The 17647-nt window shown below is 39.4% G+C and overlaps 2 protein-coding genes and 2 long non-coding RNA genes across 8 annotated transcripts; 2 read left to right on the forward strand and 2 right to left on the reverse strand.

The window, feature by feature from the left end:
• The first annotated feature begins 3 nt into the window (after window positions 1–3).
• LOC143263866 (uncharacterized) lies at window positions 4–1104 on the forward strand. The gene is made up of 2 exons (XR_013037215.1): window positions 4–448; window positions 865–1104. It is a non-coding gene; the product is annotated as an uncharacterized LOC143263866 (long non-coding RNA).
• ncm (pre-mRNA-splicing factor nucampholin) lies at window positions 604–3841 on the reverse strand. 3 transcript variants are annotated; one of them, XM_076528703.1, is made up of 2 exons: window positions 3221–3841; window positions 604–2909 (listed from the first exon to the last, which is right to left on the reverse strand). In XM_076528703.1, the coding sequence occupies exons 1-2, from the start codon at window positions 3355–3357 to the stop codon at window positions 755–757; spliced, it is 2292 nt and encodes a 763-aa protein (XP_076384818.1). In that variant the 5' UTR covers window positions 3358–3841; the 3' UTR covers window positions 604–754. The 3 variants fall into 3 exon arrangements, with proteins under 3 accessions (XP_076384818.1, XP_076384819.1, XP_076384820.1); XM_076528704.1 differs by having other exon boundaries at window positions 3231–3363; XM_076528705.1 differs by lacking the exon at window positions 3221–3841 and adding an exon at window positions 3019–3176.
• Window positions 3842–4877: 1036 nt separating this feature from the next.
• On the forward strand, window positions 4878–17643 carry aPKC (protein kinase C iota type). Of its 3 annotated transcripts, none has more exons than XM_076528702.1 (10): window positions 4878–5099; window positions 5504–5587; window positions 6020–6237; window positions 12283–12333; window positions 13278–13363; window positions 14688–14970; window positions 16120–16572; window positions 16750–17222; window positions 17309–17424; window positions 17503–17643. In XM_076528702.1, exons 2-10 carry the CDS (start codon window positions 5532–5534, stop codon window positions 17588–17590), a joined length of 1824 nt encoding a protein of 607 aa, XP_076384817.1. In that variant the 5' UTR covers window positions 4878–5099; window positions 5504–5531; the 3' UTR covers window positions 17591–17643. The 3 variants fall into 3 exon arrangements, with proteins under 3 accessions (XP_076384817.1, XP_076384816.1, XP_033339629.2); XM_076528701.1 differs by having other exon boundaries at window positions 4878–5079; XM_033483738.2 differs by lacking the exons at window positions 4878–5099; window positions 5504–5587; window positions 6020–6237 and adding an exon at window positions 7834–8920.
• LOC143263865 (uncharacterized) lies at window positions 11067–13230 on the reverse strand. The gene is made up of 2 exons (XR_013037214.1): window positions 12920–13230; window positions 11067–12316 (listed from the first exon to the last, which is right to left on the reverse strand). It is a non-coding gene; the product is annotated as an uncharacterized LOC143263865 (long non-coding RNA).
• Window positions 17644–17647: the final 4 nt, after the last annotated feature.

Below are 17647 nucleotides of genomic sequence, written 5' to 3' on the forward strand. Positions count from 1 at the left end.
CAATATTTTCTCGTTATGAGTTCGATTTGTCCTCTACGCTATAAACTCGTTACTAGCCCCACCAATTGTATATGTGTAGACAGTATCGTGCTACATTTCTTTCCCGCTTTCATTTTCTCTCGCTCGCATATTCGCCATCATTGGCATCTATTCCTCTATAAGCTCGTCACCGGTAACAAACCGCAAGTTTATAACGAAGAAAATTCTGTATTTAATCACGTGATCTCCCCGTCAAAACAGCCTACATTCCGTACCCCTACATTGACAGAACGCACCTATCCACGTTCATTGCCAGGGCAAGCTTAATATTGTGCACGTTAGACTAAAGTTGTGGCGGTGACGATTTATTTTGATTTTCTTTAAAGAAACGAAAGCTTTTTATTTGTTTCGCGAGAGTGTTATTTTAATCTTGTCCGAAAATATCTTGGAATCTTACAGGCTTATCCAGGTATTAATATACATTCACATATAACAACAATATCATATTCACTTTGATATGTCTTATCAGAAATGATTACTAAACGCAAATTATGTTATTAAGTCATTTGTTTTGTTTTTAATTGATGATCTTATCATGCAATATGTCAAGAATATAGGTAATCGTTGTGATGAAAATATATTTATTACAAATTAATTACATTCTAAGGATTTTCGATTATTATAAATAATCTGTATACATACATATAAAGCATACGAAATGCTTTAATAATATTAATAAAGAATGGAAACGACAAAAAATTATTGTGCATATATTTTATTTAGGCTTTTTAACCTTTTTCTTATCTTTTTTCTTATGTTTCTTTTTGTTCTCTTTTATAGTCTGCTTTTTCCTTCGTTCTTTCTTTGTTTTTTTCTTCCTTTTAGTTTCTTCTTCCGAGGAAAAATCAGAATCATCTGAGCTTGAACTACTGGATGAAGAAGATGAAGATGTGGAAGATGATGATGTACTTGAACTAGACGGGGAAGTCTCGTTAGATGCACTTTCAGGCTTTTGTTCTAATACAGGTGCTATCGCTGGCTTTGGATGAGATTTCAAATGTTCTCTTAAATCGTCTGTAAGTCCACCCAAACCAATTGATGTAAAAAAGTTGATAGCAAATCGAGTATTTTTTGGATCATCTCTGGGAAATAATCCTTCAAAAGCTTCCTGTAACGTAACATCTTTAACGCGTTGATTAAGTTTAGATAGTCCCATGTATTCTGAAAGTTCTTGAAATAAGATTTTGATAAATATCCTATTAGAACTTGTAGTATCATCCTCTGTTAATTTTATACAAGACAGTACCTCCCACGAGATAGAGTCAGTAAATAATAAATGAGCGAAGAACTTTGATACATTACGTAACTTATTTGTATCTAAACGATGTATTGTGTGATATGAATCTCGAAAAATTTGTTCAAATGGAGTGACATACATCTTGTTAATGGCACAAAATCGACCTGCCAATAGACCAAAAAATTTTTCATACGTTCTCATTTCTGCACAGCAATCTAAAAACATATGACAGAGTTCTGTTTCCTGTCCAGGTTTCAGTTGCATTTTCATCAATTTATGAGCACATTCTTCAAAGTCAAGAGATGAATGAATTGTCAAATATATCGTTCTTCTAAGGGCTGTTAAATTTGTTTCAGTATTATCTACAATTACATCTTCTTTTCCTTCCATTACAGCAGTACTGCTATCTTCATCCGAACTTTCTTCTTCGTCATCTTCTTCACTTTCTGATCCACTAACATCTGAACCTAATATTTCTTTACTTAACTGTTTATATTTATCTTCATTAATAACATATTCCGTATCAAATTTAAAGACATTCAATATATCCTGAGAATCAGTTGCTTCATCTAATGTCACTAGATGAGTAAACTGATTGTCTTCTTCAACAAGATCAAGCTCTTCTGGAACTGCTTCGTGATCTTTAAATCCATCTTTTCGAACTTGAAACATAACTTCAATCATATATTGAACTCTTTTGTCTAACTGACCTTCATGTAATATGTTTCGTAGCATTTCAAATATTGCTTCAATACCCTTCCTAGTGACTTCAGTCAATTTCATACCACATTCTTTTAAAAATGCAATGGCTACTTCAATAGAATCGTCTGTTGGTGTCTCTACTAGCAACGTCAATATTTCTAATGCCAGTATTTCATGAGCAACCCTTTGATTTACTAAATGTGCTACGAATGTACCTGATGAAATACAAAGAGGTTTATCATTTCTTCTAAAACCTCGTTTAAATTGTATTACAAGTCGTTTTAATATTAATTCTCCAATATTAGGAAATTTAGAATTAATGATTGCAGTAAGAGCTGCATAAACAGCAGTAAAAGTTGGAGACGCTGCTTGAGCTTGGATTATAGATCGAGCAAGCAGACCTCTACCTCTGACAATATTTTCTTTCAAAAGTTCTCGAGTTATAAGTCCTATATTACTAACATTAACTTTATTAATATAACCATGGATTGATTTTTTTAGGGCTTCCCACGCAATACGTTGATAAGCAGCTCCAGATTTATCAGTGATTTCTGCTTGCATCATTTTTAATTTTGCAGGTGGAATATATGCACCTCCAGTTTTTGATGTTATTAAATCAACTGTTCTATTTTGTCTTGTTGTTACCTCGTCAGAGGTATTTTTCCCATCTCTCTTCTCCATAGATTTGTTTGTTACTTTATCTTTTTCTTCTTTCCTTTTATTTCCTTTTTCATAATCTCTTGATCTTTTCATATCATGTTGTCCATAAGATCGTTCCTCTGCATGTGATTCTTCATAATCATGACTTCTTTTGTAATTATCATTCCTTCTACTACTTCTATCACTATGGTAATAGCGATCTCTTGAACGATGACTTTGATGTTCATAGCCATCTCGATCGCTTCTAGAATGTGATCTCTTCATCTTGACACTGAAATATCAAAGCAATAGTGTCAAATTTTCAATAACAATTAACAGAAGTATAAATATAAAGTATACAATAATATTCTTTCATTAATAAAATCAATTAATTTCTTAACCTTTATTTTACTTGAAAAACATTGTATAAAGTTGAATATTTGCTTGTAAATATAAATTTTATATTAGAAAGAAAAACAAAACATTTATTTAGCACGCTCCTAATGTAGGATAACCTCAAATTCCCATTCGTCACTGATTATAACTTAAAATATTAACATTAAATACTCATAATCTACAAAAATTAATACATTTCTTAAATACCATTTCTTACCACTGAATATTGAATTCAAGGAATAGCAAATATATCTCAAATATTTTCTGACAAGCTGATGCCACACAATACAAGTAACGTTTACACAGGATAATACTATGTGTACAACACAATCGTGCCTCACCATAGTGAACTATTCTGGCATAGTAAGCATTTATATGTAGTATGTAAGTATTTTTATCCCCACCATTTTAATGCGCATCCTAGTCGGCGCAGTTGCTTTAGAAAGAGAATGGGAGATAATCGAGAGAGACAGAATGAAACCAGCTGGTTCTATGCGTGCGCAAACGAACGAGAAACCTAGGTCGCCTCACTTTACCGTGCTTGCGGTCTCACTTCTTTTTGCACATCCGTACCTCTGACGCCCCATCTGAAACATGCGACGCGATATTCGACTTGTACCTTTCGCCCCGTAGGATTCTCAACAATACAGTCCAGCGTATTTGCGAACGTCTTGAAACGACGATTATTAAAATTTTCGAAAACTCGTAAGTTACACGATTTTGTTAATTCAGCTATCCCAGTACTTGTCAACTACACAACGGGCAGCAATCAATGCTCTACTCTACGAGGAGTTTTGAAAGCAACGAATAATTTCGCAATTTCAACAATTTTAATAATTGGAAAAATGATCGTCGTTTCAAGACGTTCGCAAATACGCTGGACTGTGTGGTCGAGAATCCTACGGGGCGAAAAGTACAAGTCGAATATCGCGCCACCGTGTTTCAGATGGAGCACCAGGTATACGAACGCGCGAAAAGAGTGAGACCGCAAGCACGGTAAAGTGAAACAACCTACATTGGTTGGCGATGTGACTTGTTTCGCTTGTGCTGTGCTGATGTGCTCTCTTGCTCACTCGTCACTTTCTCTCTTTGTCTAGAACAGTGAGGGCAGCACTGTGTAGCTGTGAAGCTAATGTATGGCTTCACCACATGTGTGGCTACAAGCCAGCTGTGCGTCAGCCAATCAGAGAAGAAGCAGTTTCTCTAACTCTACTTCATAAGTCTATGCCGGTTGCTCCCGCCTTACTATGGTAAGGCACTACTGTCCATAGGTGGATAAACAATCTAACTGAATCTAACAGTTAATTAAAATGGTAGGGGCCACGGAGTGGGGAATATGAATGCGACTGAAACAATATTATAATTGTACTCTTTTTAGTGTTGTTCATACATTTTTCGTACTATTTATTAGCAATGGATATCATTAATTTAAACAGTTATAAATTTTAATTATATTAAATGAAATATATATCTGTATAATATACAAGTACGATAAAGTAAATAGAAAAAATATAGTCTACGATTCTAAATGACAATAAAGTTTCTTGATTATTTATTTGAATGGTGATTTGCATCTTGCAACATAGATGTAGGTATGTAAATACAGATTAGTATAGCCTCGAGTATAATTTGAAGCTTTCCATTATGTAGAAATGTACATCTAGAACTACTACATAGTGACAATGTACACGTTATTGTGGATAATACATAAGGGATAGTAATTTAGGTGCTTCTTTATGTTTTATAATTAGTCTATTAAAAATATTATGTTAATATAACCGTATTAAAGTTCCATTTCTTTATTGTTGCATCTGTATATGCGTTATATATGACTGTGTAAAATATATATATATATGTAGATAATGAAGATATGTATGCACTATAATAAACATGGCGACTGCCAAGTGACAACGCGTTTTGCTGTGTTAAGTACTTTTCAATTTTCTTTATTATATCTGTATTTCTAATTAGTAGTTTTATAAAAACGATATTTTATTCTATTGGAAGTACACAACAGGATTATTTCATCTAACTTCGCAGTTAGATCATTTTTGAAAATACTTCTGGTGAGTCAGAAATCATATATGTACGTACAACAAAACTAAGCTTGTCGGAAATTGAATTGTTTCGAACGTAACGTTTATCTATAATCTTCTAGATTTATAAAATTTAGATAGAAGAATATACATTTATTTATATGATCAAGAAAAATATTACAATATTTCGTTGTTTAAATAGGAAAAATCACGTTCAATTTGTGTTAATCAGAATTTTGTTGATGTATTGAAATCTAATTACTACAATTTTAAGAACTTTTATAAGACTGTTATAAATTATATTTTTACTTCATATTTTTGACTATATTACACATATTTATTGTAACAATTTGATTGACTGATTTGTTATTGTTTATTTATTTAGTTGCAATATTTTTATAATTCAATAACTATAAATTCAACTTGATAACAACGCTATTTCATTATTTTTTAGCAAGAAGAGGCCAATATACATTTTAAAAATGCCTACACAGACGACAGAGAATGATGATATTCGAGTAAAAATTGTTTATAATGGGTAATATACATTTATAATTCCTTTGTAATAGTATGTATTTTTTTACAAAAGCAACAAAATGAAACAAAAATAATAAAGCTATGAAATAAAATATTGATTTTCATATATTACCTTCATAAGTATATGATTTACAATATAACATATGTAGGTACAAAGGTACAATGATTTATGATTTCCTATGAGAGTTTAAATTTATTTATATAACTCTTAATGATATAAACTAAATATACATTGGAATACATTGCTTGCATTTTTGTTTATAATTTGTCCATTCTTTATATAAATAAGATTCCTTTCAAAAGATGTTTAAACATAGTTAAGTAACGTACAATTTATGATTGTTGTCCATGTATTTCAATTTGGCCCCTTACTTAAAAAAATACGAATAGTTCTTGATAGCAAAAGACATTGTAATGGTTTGTTTTATATCAGGGAAGTGCAGATTACATATATTACTCCTGGAATTTCGGTAGACACATTGCGGGAGGAAATGCGTACAATATGTGGATTTGGTGCAGCAGGTCAAGATCAATTTACTATGAAGTGGGTTGACGACGAAGGGGATCCATGTAGGATTGCTTCGCAACAAGAACTGGACGAAGCATTGCGACTTTATGAATTAGAGAAGGACACTGAAATAACTATACATGGTAAGTAATAATGTTATGCCGATGCAAGTCTGTTTGTATTTCCTGTATAGAATTCCATCCGAATATTCTTTTCATACATTGTAATTTTAGCGATAATGCGTGTGACCATAATTGCTTGATACAGCTTTTATTTCGTTTCAACTTGATAGAGTATTCGACAAATTTGGATATACGATTCCCTACTTGTACTTTTATTCCTATGATTTGTAAATTAAGTAGTTTAAGAACACGCAAATAGTGGTATTTAAATATAGTTACAACTTTTGATCTCTTGTTCTGTACTTAACTGTATAGTTAAGTTACCTTGTACGTGTTCGTTTAAGATAGTTTTGCATTCAACATATTATTGTACTATACAATTTGTACGGTATCGTCAATTACAACGTTTGCGTTTCACCAATAACATTCAATTATTTATATAGTATATCAAGAATTACCACGTCAACTTTTCGACCGAGCTTTATCATGTACAAAAATTACTATACTGTTACCTGAATAATTAATAGCTCGGACAACCGCATTCGCGATTCGCGTTACATAATCGATAAGCATTAAAAATTTCACGCATCCCCCAAGAATCGTCTCATTTACGGGTAACGGTATTCCCGTGCCCCTATTATGTAGTATTTAACGGACTTGGTCGGAAAAGAAGGCAAACACACGAGTAAAAACCTAATAAAAGTGACCCTTAAAATTGAGAAGAAAAAAAGGGGAGAGGGTGAGAAGATAGAAGAACGTAGTTAAGCAAAGCGCACGTGAAAAGGAGGGTGAGAGATTATGCGCGCGCGAGAGACAGAGAGAGAGAGAGAGAGAGAGAGAGAGAGAGAGAGAGAGAGAGAGAGAGAGAGAGATGGGGAGAGGGGGAGAGAGAAAGGGTTGAAGTAGAGGGTAGGAAAAGAAAGGATGTTAACACAGAAAGGGGATAACGGAAGGAAATATCGAGGAAGAAGAATTAGAGCGAATAGGGATGTGCTACGAGCCAAGAGGGGCGAGGCAATGGGTGGAGGAGGAGGAGGAGGAGGAGGAGAAGGGGGTGGTCGGGGATAGGAAGTAACAGAGAGAACAGGGAAAAGGTTACGGGAAGGAAAAATATAGTCGGGCGGTTTGTTAAACAGAAATCAGTTCTGTTTTCGGCGTGACTTTATCCTAGCGTTTGCGCATTTCGCGGAGTAAAATTGGTCGGGTGGTGACGGCGGTTAATGAATACTGCAGCAGCAGCAGCAGTCGATATTCTTACGCGGACAGATTAGCTGGCGAGTTTCCTCGTGGAAATCCGGCGGAGAGGGCTGTTAAGGGCGGCGAGAACGCCCCGCACGTAGAAGCTAACTGGAAATCTCGTTGGGAAGGGAAAAGGGTGGATCGGCGGCGTGAAGAGGAGGGTAGGCAGGGAAGGCGGCCGGTTGATCATTCCCCGAGGTTCATCCGCGGAAGATATAACCGGGATAGCCCGGAGAGAATATATACAGCACGGCCGGGGCCGGGGCTTGTTTCAGTGCTCTGGGAACTCGTGTCGAGAGGTTGTGACGGTGTATCTTTAACAATCGCTGTTGTCGCTGGAGAGGTTGCAAAAGTGGCGATAAACCAGCATCGATCGCGCTGACTCGTCGCATTCTCAGCCGGGCTCCTGCAAGAGGTCGGCCACGGTGGAGAAGAGGCGAGGACAGAGGTGGTACGGGGCGAAAGAAGGAGAGGAAGGGAAAGACAACGGGCCGGAAAGAGAGAGATTGGGAGAGCGTGCGCACGTACCGCTGGGGAAGGAAAGTAGGGAAAACTGAGGGGGTGGGAGTTAGAGGGTGATAGCGAGCAAAAGACGGGAGCCAGTGGTGTACGGTTGTTGGCGGACGATATCAGACAGCCAGGATAATAGAGGAAGTCGAGAAAGATAAATACGGGTGAATTCGTCACGAAATGGCGTGGGGTTATTGGAGCGCAACGTCGGTCAGCGATAGGGGTCGATCACCCCGTCGGGAGAAGGATAAACAACAACCACAGACTTTGCATCAGCACCAACAGCAGCAACAACAACAACAACAACAACAACAACAACAACCGTATCATCAAACGGAGACAGGGTTGTACGGTATTCAGCAGCAGATACAGGGCGAGATCGGCGTCGGGACGTCGTCCGGGCCCGGCGCTGGTGCCGTAGCCGAGGAACAACCCTGCAGCATGATGATTCAGGGTGGTTCCTTTTACTCTTATTCCGCGGCACTGGCTGCTGCGGCAGCGGCTGCGGCTGGCCGCAAGATTCCGCCAGCCGCGGAAGGACCTTCCACCTCGTCCACGGGGATTCAAGTTTTGCCGCGTGACCGACCGATTAAATCGAGCACCAGCACCTATCCACCCTCGCCCAGCAGCGATTCCGCCGAGTACGAGCAGCCGATCGCTGGAATCAGAGGCGAGTGCTCGCCCAATAACAGCCCCCGCGACGATATATTCCTGCAGCCGGGATCCTCGTCCTCCAGGATGAAGCTACTCTGCGACAAAGGTGTCGACGACACCTCGGAAGTCGATCTGGACGAAGTGATCGCCACGGAGATGATGTACGCGTCCACCAACCGAGCTATAGGGACTAATACGTGTCGTGTACATGGACCGTGTAATCCACCCCCGGATCCTGCTCCTTCCATGATCGACGATACCACCGGGTCCTCGCAGTTTTGGTTCAACGACATCACCTGGGGTAGGTCTCTCTCGACACCCTTCGCGCTTCATTAACCTGGTCGATTGATTCGTAACGAAGCACAGGTGCATCGACCGTCTCCGTTCCTCCCCCGTTCGCAGCTATTGTTTGTATAACCCTTTTCGATATTGCACGTTATTGCGCGTCGTTGTCTACACAGATTCATTCGCTCGGCTCAACCGTCCGGGATAAACACAATCTTCATTCGAACACAACGATGGATACGAATGCCTGGATGCAATTGCAAAATATTGATCGCGAAGAATAGCGTGCGTTTTTTCGGGATGGCGCGTGCTAACATGTGCGCTTATCTAATCATCTTCGCCTGGCCCGATATTTTACGATTTCGGAAGGATCCGAGCGGATTTAGCTTCGAATTCGCTGGGTTCGGATCGTCGATACGTTTTACTTGATTCCGCTTCGTTTGCTATTTCGTGCGAAAACGTAAGATGCGCTTGGTCGGGTCGTCTCTCTGGTGTACTACGCGAGATCGATTATTAAAACAATGCTATATACATTTTCGAAGGTCAGACTAGACGAGTAACGGTATAAGGGATGAGAACAGGAATATGTGCCACGCGAAGTGGCACAGTAAGCTGCCGCTGTACCAGGAGTCAAGAGTTTTTGTTTGTTCTCGTTTGATCGTACCGATCGCTGGCCGACAGCCCGTAATTAACACCTCGCTGTCGTATTAATTCGCGACAAACAATGCCTATAGTAATACTCGCTGCACCGAAATCGTTTCACGAGCTGTTAGTGCGTATCGATTGTTGAACGCGCAGACCTTTTCGCGAAATCGCTTTTAGCATAATGCCCGCCGGATGTTCGAAAAGATAGATGTGTTGCAAACAAAATATCGATAAAATAATAAATATACAAGGTATCTCATTTGACCGAAGAAACAAAGTATTTTCTAATCTCCGACGATTCGATTATATTACAACCGAAAGCTCGCCGATGCTGATAAGATACTGCCAAACAGAGTGGGATGATTTCTTTAATTTTGTGCCAGGTCTCTCGCCGATAGTTTCGATCGATTATTCGACCGCGAGCGAGATGTTCAAGCCGTAGATTGGTAACAACACTGCACCTATCCGTGCCCGCGAAGGCTCCTCGTCGATAAGCGATAACGTGATCGCATCGTTTCAATTCAATGTTACTCGTTATCGGGCAGCGTTTAATGATCAAGTCACTGAATAAAAGTGACAGTATAGGATACACCTATAGCGGCTAGGCAGCGACCTAGACAGAATATGCGACAAACAAACTGTTCAACGGAAACGAAAATTTGGTAGACCGCGAGTGTTGTTGGACAGTTGTTTCCGGTGCGCGATTTCCGTCTTCGACAATCGACGATCCGTTGTCTATGCTGTGCTGACGAAGGCGTCGCGTCGTTATGATGACGTTGTCGGTGATACACGATCTCCGTTAGTACCCGCCAAACTATTTCCATGCAACGTTTTAAGATCGATCCCTTGAAATTTCAATTCGAAACACCGGGAGGAGCACCGTTCCCGAGAGTGCGCCTTTCAAGTTTGAATCACAAACGCGCGGATCTCGCGAACGTGTACAACATTCCCGAGTGGATGTTCAAACGGACAATTGGAGTGTACGATTCGAGGCTGTTGATGATGAGAAAAAAAATGAGAAATTAGTGGTCGTCGCATGGATTTGCATGATTCTGCATGACTTTGCATGACTGAATTATTCATGAGCTATTCTTTTTTTCGTGCATCGTAAACCCGAGTTTTCGATCAACCAAGGTGAACTACGATCGAATTAGACATGCCATTAACCCCTTGACGATGGAGAATACGTAACGTAAAGGCAACTGGGATGCCGGTGTTACGGTGCAAGTGATTGTTGCGTTGCAGTAATCGAGACTCATAGCGGAAACTACATGTTCCTAGACGACTCGATACGATTTTGTATCGCAACGTTCTTTTCATCGGCATCGATGCGAAAAGCAATACTTTTACGTCGGACAATATTGGCATAAAAATATTGTACATGAAGAGCGAGACCCTTATCTATCACTGATATCTGCGACATATGATAAACGCGGGGTCCGCATCGAATATGGCGCCCGGTATCAAGGGGTTGAAGAATTGTATCAAGCAGGGTATTTGAATTGACGAAATATGTATACCAGTTGAAACATTATGTTATCATTGAACTGGAAGCTCGCATATACATATAGTTGATTTGAGCATATACATATATATATATATATAGTTGATTTACAAACGAATTCATACCATTTGCAGAACGTTTTCACATTTTAAACGCGGGCGCACAGGCCGCGGAGTGGTTGCAGTTTTATTGCAAAAATATGAGCGTGTGCGATTGGTAAAAACAAACGAAACAGTCAAGTTTACACACATTAAGATATAATAACATAAGTTTTACGATGTCTTTTGCTGTATCCTTCGCGAAACGTTCGTATACACTGAACGCGCAAATATAATGGCTCACAAAAGTGTTCGTACACTTTTTGAAACGCAATAACTATTTTAAAACTGAGCTAAATGACTCGAATTTTCTTAGATGCTGAAATGCTGTTTTTTTTTTAATTTTGTTATTACTTGGAATGACAAAAAAATTAAACTTTTTTATTCGAGCCTATAATGAAAATTTAAAAAATGTCTTTCGTAGATCTTGGTAACTTATGTGCAGGTTGAAAATTTTATCGAAATCGGTTCACGTTGTTATGAGTTACAAGAAATTAAAGATCGTAGAAATCGTAGTTTTGTCACGATTTTCACCAAAAACTGTAAGAAATCTGCAGATTTTAAAAAGCTCGAGTCTGGGTTAACCGATTCCGATCAAATTTTCAGCACGCATATACGTGCTACGAAAGGTATTTTTTAAACTTTCGTTATAAGCTCAGATAAAAAAGATAAAAAAATAAGGGCTTTTAATGGTTTCTTTTCGTTCCAAGTAATAGCAAAATTAAAAAAGGAAGCTTCTTAGTCATCGTCTAGTAGACTAGTTCCTCTATTATTTAAAAAAAAATTCATGTCATTTAGTTTAGTTTTGGAAAATTTCTTGCGTTTTAAATGGTGTACGAATACTTTTGTGGGCCACCGTAGTTTGTTCTGTAATTGCTGGATTACAGAGGTGTTCATGCTATGACTGTTATATCGACACAAGCTTAGAAAAATACAAGTTGAAAAGAAAGCGCGCCGTTTCGTAATTACAATCGGAGATCGTCTAATCAGTTACAAATCGAATTATTCACCATTTTCCAAGAACTCAGATATCGTTAAGTTTCACTCGAACGAATCCGTAGAGTTGTAGCGAACGCGCGTTGTTGCAGAAAATGGTTCTCCACTGAAGAAAATTGTCCGTTTCTGTTCCAGTTTTTCCTAACGTCCCGCCTGCACCTGGAATGCCCTGTCAGGGAGAAGACAGTGAGTTTTTTCGTCGCAACAATAATCAAAAGTTTCTTGAACATATATGCGCACTCGCTCAGCATTCTCCCAATACGAATATACTAGCCAGCGAGTTATACGATTAGCGAGATACGTTCGTCTTTAAGTTTCTCAACGAGGATTGTACATAACGAATAATAAGTCTGGCCGACCGATTCACGGAAACTATAAACGATTACGATATCGTCTTTTGGTGTATTCGTTTCTTTTTCGTTGATCGACGCTTGTTTCTTTCTGTTCGACCGATTATTGCCGCATCAAGAGATTTCATACCGATCAATTTCTCATGGTGCACACCGACTGTTCTCGATGCATTTCGTTTTCCTTCCGTTTAATTTTCATCATGTACATACGATCCGTATCAGCAGGAAGAGCGAGGCACCGTTACACCGATATGTCGTTCGATCGCACCTTGCTAAACAGCCACGACCGATTTTAGAGCCCCCATTTGAATACCGCGGGCCCGTGCACGGGTCGTAGATGTTTTTCTCGTGTTTACAAATTCGCCAACTCGCTTGTCCCGTCCTTTGCCACGATTATGTTCAATAGAATAGGCAAGTCTTACTATGGAGCGACTCGGGCGAATCGCGGTTCTACTGCAGTTCTTTCGGTGCGGTATTCCAATGGATCCGTCTTTTGTCCCCGAGCATCCCGCGGCGCGTTCTCCTTTATCGTGCCTGCACCGAGAGGATCGTAAATAGAACTAATTAAAGGCATGCGAATTTTCGTGCACACGATCTCTCTCGAGGCCGGCGAGATCGTTGGCGGCCGCGCGCGGCCGTGTCGTAGAATAAATTCAATAGGGAGTATTAACGCGGTCGGCTAACGTATTAATTCCGGAACGAGGGACACCGCCCGCAGACATTGAAGACAGGATTCTGCTCTGTTCGTTTGTGATATTTATGTTTTTTCATTTTCCAAAGGAAGCATCTACAGACGCGGCGCACGTAGATGGAGGAAGCTGTACCGAGTGAATGGTCATATATTTCAGGCGAAACGTTTCAATCGGGTAAGCATCATATACTCATTCAATTACTGGCCCCACCCCGTCCCACCCCTCCGTCACCAAATCGCTTCCACACAGCCCTATATCTGTTCGCCCCCCCCCCCCCTGTACACACCCTCCGGATACACCATCCGCCCACGCTTTTCGCTGCTCTCGAATATAATTTCACACCATCTTTTTCCATTGTGGCTACGAACACACTGTTACCTGTTACACACCGCCGTTTCTCGAAGCGACCTTCTTGGGTCGGATAGATTTAATTCCTGATAAAAGGAACTTGCTGGCTAGTGGTAGAGAATTATTCTGTATTTAACGGTCCTAGTACCTGCCCGGTCTCTTCTTTGCTCCAGCCGAGGGGTAATGAGGGCGGTGTAAGTCGATTTTCACTTGGACGAGGGACGGATAAGAGCGAGGAGGACAGGAGAAGGGTTAATGCACGTACAGGGTGTGCTACCTAACACCGGAATCTGAAGTGTGTGTCTCTGTTAATTTTAGTTACATGCTGAAAACTTTGTCAGAAAATGGGTTCTGTCGTGGCGGTTATTGTGATAACCAGGTCGATGCAAAAGTAAGTTTCGGTTTTCCTAACGGATAGCTTACAAAAATACCGAAATTACTTTTTCAACCACCCGGTGGATCGTGGATTTTTATTTAAAAGAAAAATTCTGTGCCTGAATTGTACAAAACAGAAGTTAATAATAAAAATATGTTCCTTCTCTGAATAGTTTTAATAGCGTAACAACGAGCAGAGATAAGGATAACGATTGAAATATTAACATCACTTTGCAGCGTGAAAAAGATAGTTCAACACCTCCAGAGAGAAATATGCCTCTGAGAAAATCCTCTGTGTCACAATGCTTGCTGTTCTAAAAAAAGAAAGACGTTTCTTGCCCTCAGAAAGTTTCCCATGTTATTAAAAACAACAGAGTTATTTGTAGGTAACAGTCTTAGGTAACTCACCCTATATAGGAAAAAAGCTTCCTGAGTGTTTGAGGAGAGACGGGGGGTGGAGAGAGGTGCGATAGGGGTTGTTGCGTTTAGATTGAGGGTGATGAAGAGGGGAAGATACTTCGGGAGAAAGAAGAGGAGAGGACGCGTAGAATTTACGGAAGAGGGTCGGGGGTAATTAAAGAAGTAATGGATAAAGGAGAGAGTCGGAGCGGAAGAGAAAAAGAAGATGACGAAGAGGAGGGTAGAATTAAGTCAGTAATTGTAATTAGACTTAGACGACTCTCCTTGACTTACACTACTCTCGTTCTGAGGGCTTCACAAGAAAAACGCGCCAATTGGGTCCGTATAACTTGCTCTCTTTGTTTAACTTCCGCAGCGAGCGTTTTGCGCGTTCTGCCAGGATCGGATTTGGGGACTAGGTCGACAGGGGTTCAAGTGCATCCAATGCAAGCTGTTGGTCCACAAGAAATGTCACAAAGTGGTGAGGAAGTCATGCTTGAGCGCGCAGCAGCAGCAACAACAGATACCAAGTATAGAGGCGCAGGCGATCGACAGGAACGGCGATCAACAATTGATGGATGTCGTTCAATGCAGTAACGTACCTCATGTCGAAGATGAGATCTCGGAGTCGCCGATCATCGAGGAGCACTCACGAAATCGTAAGAACGTCTTTGAGGGGGCTCTCTACAGTGACGGTAAAAGAGTTTCGGAAACATTTTTCCGGAAAACTATGAAGCACATCAATTCCAAATTCCATAGATTTCTCAACGTCTATTTGAAAAGTATGCAGTATTTTTTCAAGTAAAGATATTCATGAAGCTGTGAAGCAACGATACGAGAGCGACTATTGCAGTTTTATGCAACCTTTGTCGAAAGGAGAATTCTGTACGATACTGCCTGAGAATTAGAGCTTTCGACTTTTGTAAGAGAGGTGTATGGAATGCACTTCGTTTCAAAAGCGTAGCGAGTTGCAGTTTTCCAAATGTATGTCTTTGAATTATAAAATTGTAAAGAAATGTAAAAAAAGAAATATCGGTTTTTAGAATTGGTCACAGTAGGGAGCCCTCTGCACAATGCTGAGAACTGAGAGTCTGTAAATCCGATCGTAAATTATATTTAGTTCCTAATATTTATTACTTGTGATATATTTTTTATGAAAAGATCTACGAACTTGTTTGAAATGAACGTGTAATAAAATACATCAGATACTATTCCCGATTAAAAAAAGTATTTGGTCAAAGCAATAGCGAAAGATGCAGAATAAGAGAGTTGTCTACCATCGAGTAGAATATTAATGTTAAAATAAATAGCTTCAGTTATTAGTGAAATACGGAATAAAGAAGTAAAGCAGCGATTAGTGAAAATACTAAATCATCTTTGGAATTCTATGCCTCCTTTGATCGAGATAATTAAAACTGTTCTCACACTTTCGTTTCGTTGAGATTTTCACGTTTCTCCTGTGAATACTTCATTATTTCATAGTTTGTAAATAGGTGAAAATATTAATCGTTTACTTACATGTTCCTCACGATATGACAAAATCTTTGTATCTACTCTTTTAATATACGTATAACTGATTATGTATACAATACACGACACAATATGTATGTATACATTATATACGTTTAAAATATATAATCTAAATAATTCCCGTACAAACAATGTCAACTCGTTCGATTGAATACTTTTTGCTAGGACTAGTATTGACTGTATCAGTAAGTACAGTTTCAACTTTTACGAAGACTAGGTGTACATCTCCTTGAAAATCTGAGTTAGCCAGACAATTATATGACTGTATACGATTGCAGGAACCGGAAGCGAAGAGAGGGAGGAATTGCCGCTGGATACGCTAAACGATGCAGACAACTCGAATGATATGCAGAGGCAATACTCACTAAATGATTTCGAACTGATTAAGGTAATCGGTCGTGGTTCCTACGCGAAAGTTTTGATGGTGGAACTGAAGCGTACGAAGAGGATCTACGCGATGAAAGTGATCAAGAAAGCTTTGGTGACCGACGATGAGGATATTGATTGGGTTCAAACGGAGAAACACGTCTTCGAAACTGCCTCAAATCACCCTTTTCTTGTGGGGTTACACTCATGCTTTCAGACCCCCTCGCGATTATTCTTCGTGATCGAGTTTGTACGGGGTGGTGATCTTATGTTCCACATGCAAAGACAACGTCGTCTTCCGGAAGAACATGCTCGGTTCTACGCAGCTGAGATTAGCCTCGCCTTAAACTTTTTACACGAGAAAGGTAAATATTTGCAAAGCGATATATAGTTACGTCGTTAAAAGAAAGATTAGAATCTACAGCTTTTCAGTACATTATGAAAAACATGCTTCCTCTGTGTTCATTTCATTTATAGAACAATATATAATTTCGATAAGTAACTACTTCAAAATGTTGTATTACTATAATTTTTGTTTGCAGGTATAATATACAGAGACTTGAAGTTAGATAATGTACTGCTTGATCACGAAGGACACGTTAAATTAACCGATTACGGAATGTGCAAAGAAGGCGTCCGAGAGGGTGACACAACTTCCACGTTTTGCGGCACTCCAAACTATATCGCACCCGAAATATTACAGGGTGATGATTATAGCTTCTCTGTAGATTGGTGGGCGCTTGGTGTACTTTTGTATGAAATGCTTGCAGGACGTAGCCCATTTGATGTCGCAGGCGCGTCGGAAAATCCCGATCAGAACACCGAAGACTATTTATTCCAAGTGATTTTAGAGAAAACCATTCGTATACCTAGGTCGTTGTCGGTTAAAGCAGCTTCTGTTCTTAAAGGTTTCCTTTGTAAAGATCCTGTTAGAAGACTGGGCTGTGGTAAAAGGCCAGCAGCTTTCCTTGATATAGTTGCGCATCCATTCTTCAAAGCAATTGATTGGGAAATGGTAATGATTAGAAAATACAGGACAAGTATATACAGCGTTAACGTTCAAAGCGTTTCGTATATGCTCATAGTTTATTTCGTTCACAGTTGGAACAAAAGCAAGTTACACCGCCTTACAAGCCACGTTTAGATTCTGATCGTGATCTAGCCAACTTCCCACCGGAGTTTACGGATGAACCTGTTCATTTAACGCCAGATGATCCGTGAGTTTTGAATTCCAGATTACTTTATCGAATCATCTTGTGGTAGAGTATTACTGACAGAGATTTATTATGCTCCAGGAGGGTGATCGATAAAATTGATCAGAGTGAATTCGAAGGCTTCGAATATGTGAATCCGTTACTCATGTCTCTGGAGGACTGCGTGTGACAAGAACCGCTCGTTATTGTGCAGCGTCACAATCAATATCAACAGCAATTGCAGCCG

This window comes from Megalopta genalis, chromosome 2 (assembly GCF_051020955.1).
Source record: "Megalopta genalis isolate 19385.01 chromosome 2, iyMegGena1_principal, whole genome shotgun sequence".
NCBI lineage: Eukaryota > Metazoa > Arthropoda > Insecta > Hymenoptera > Halictidae > Megalopta > Megalopta genalis.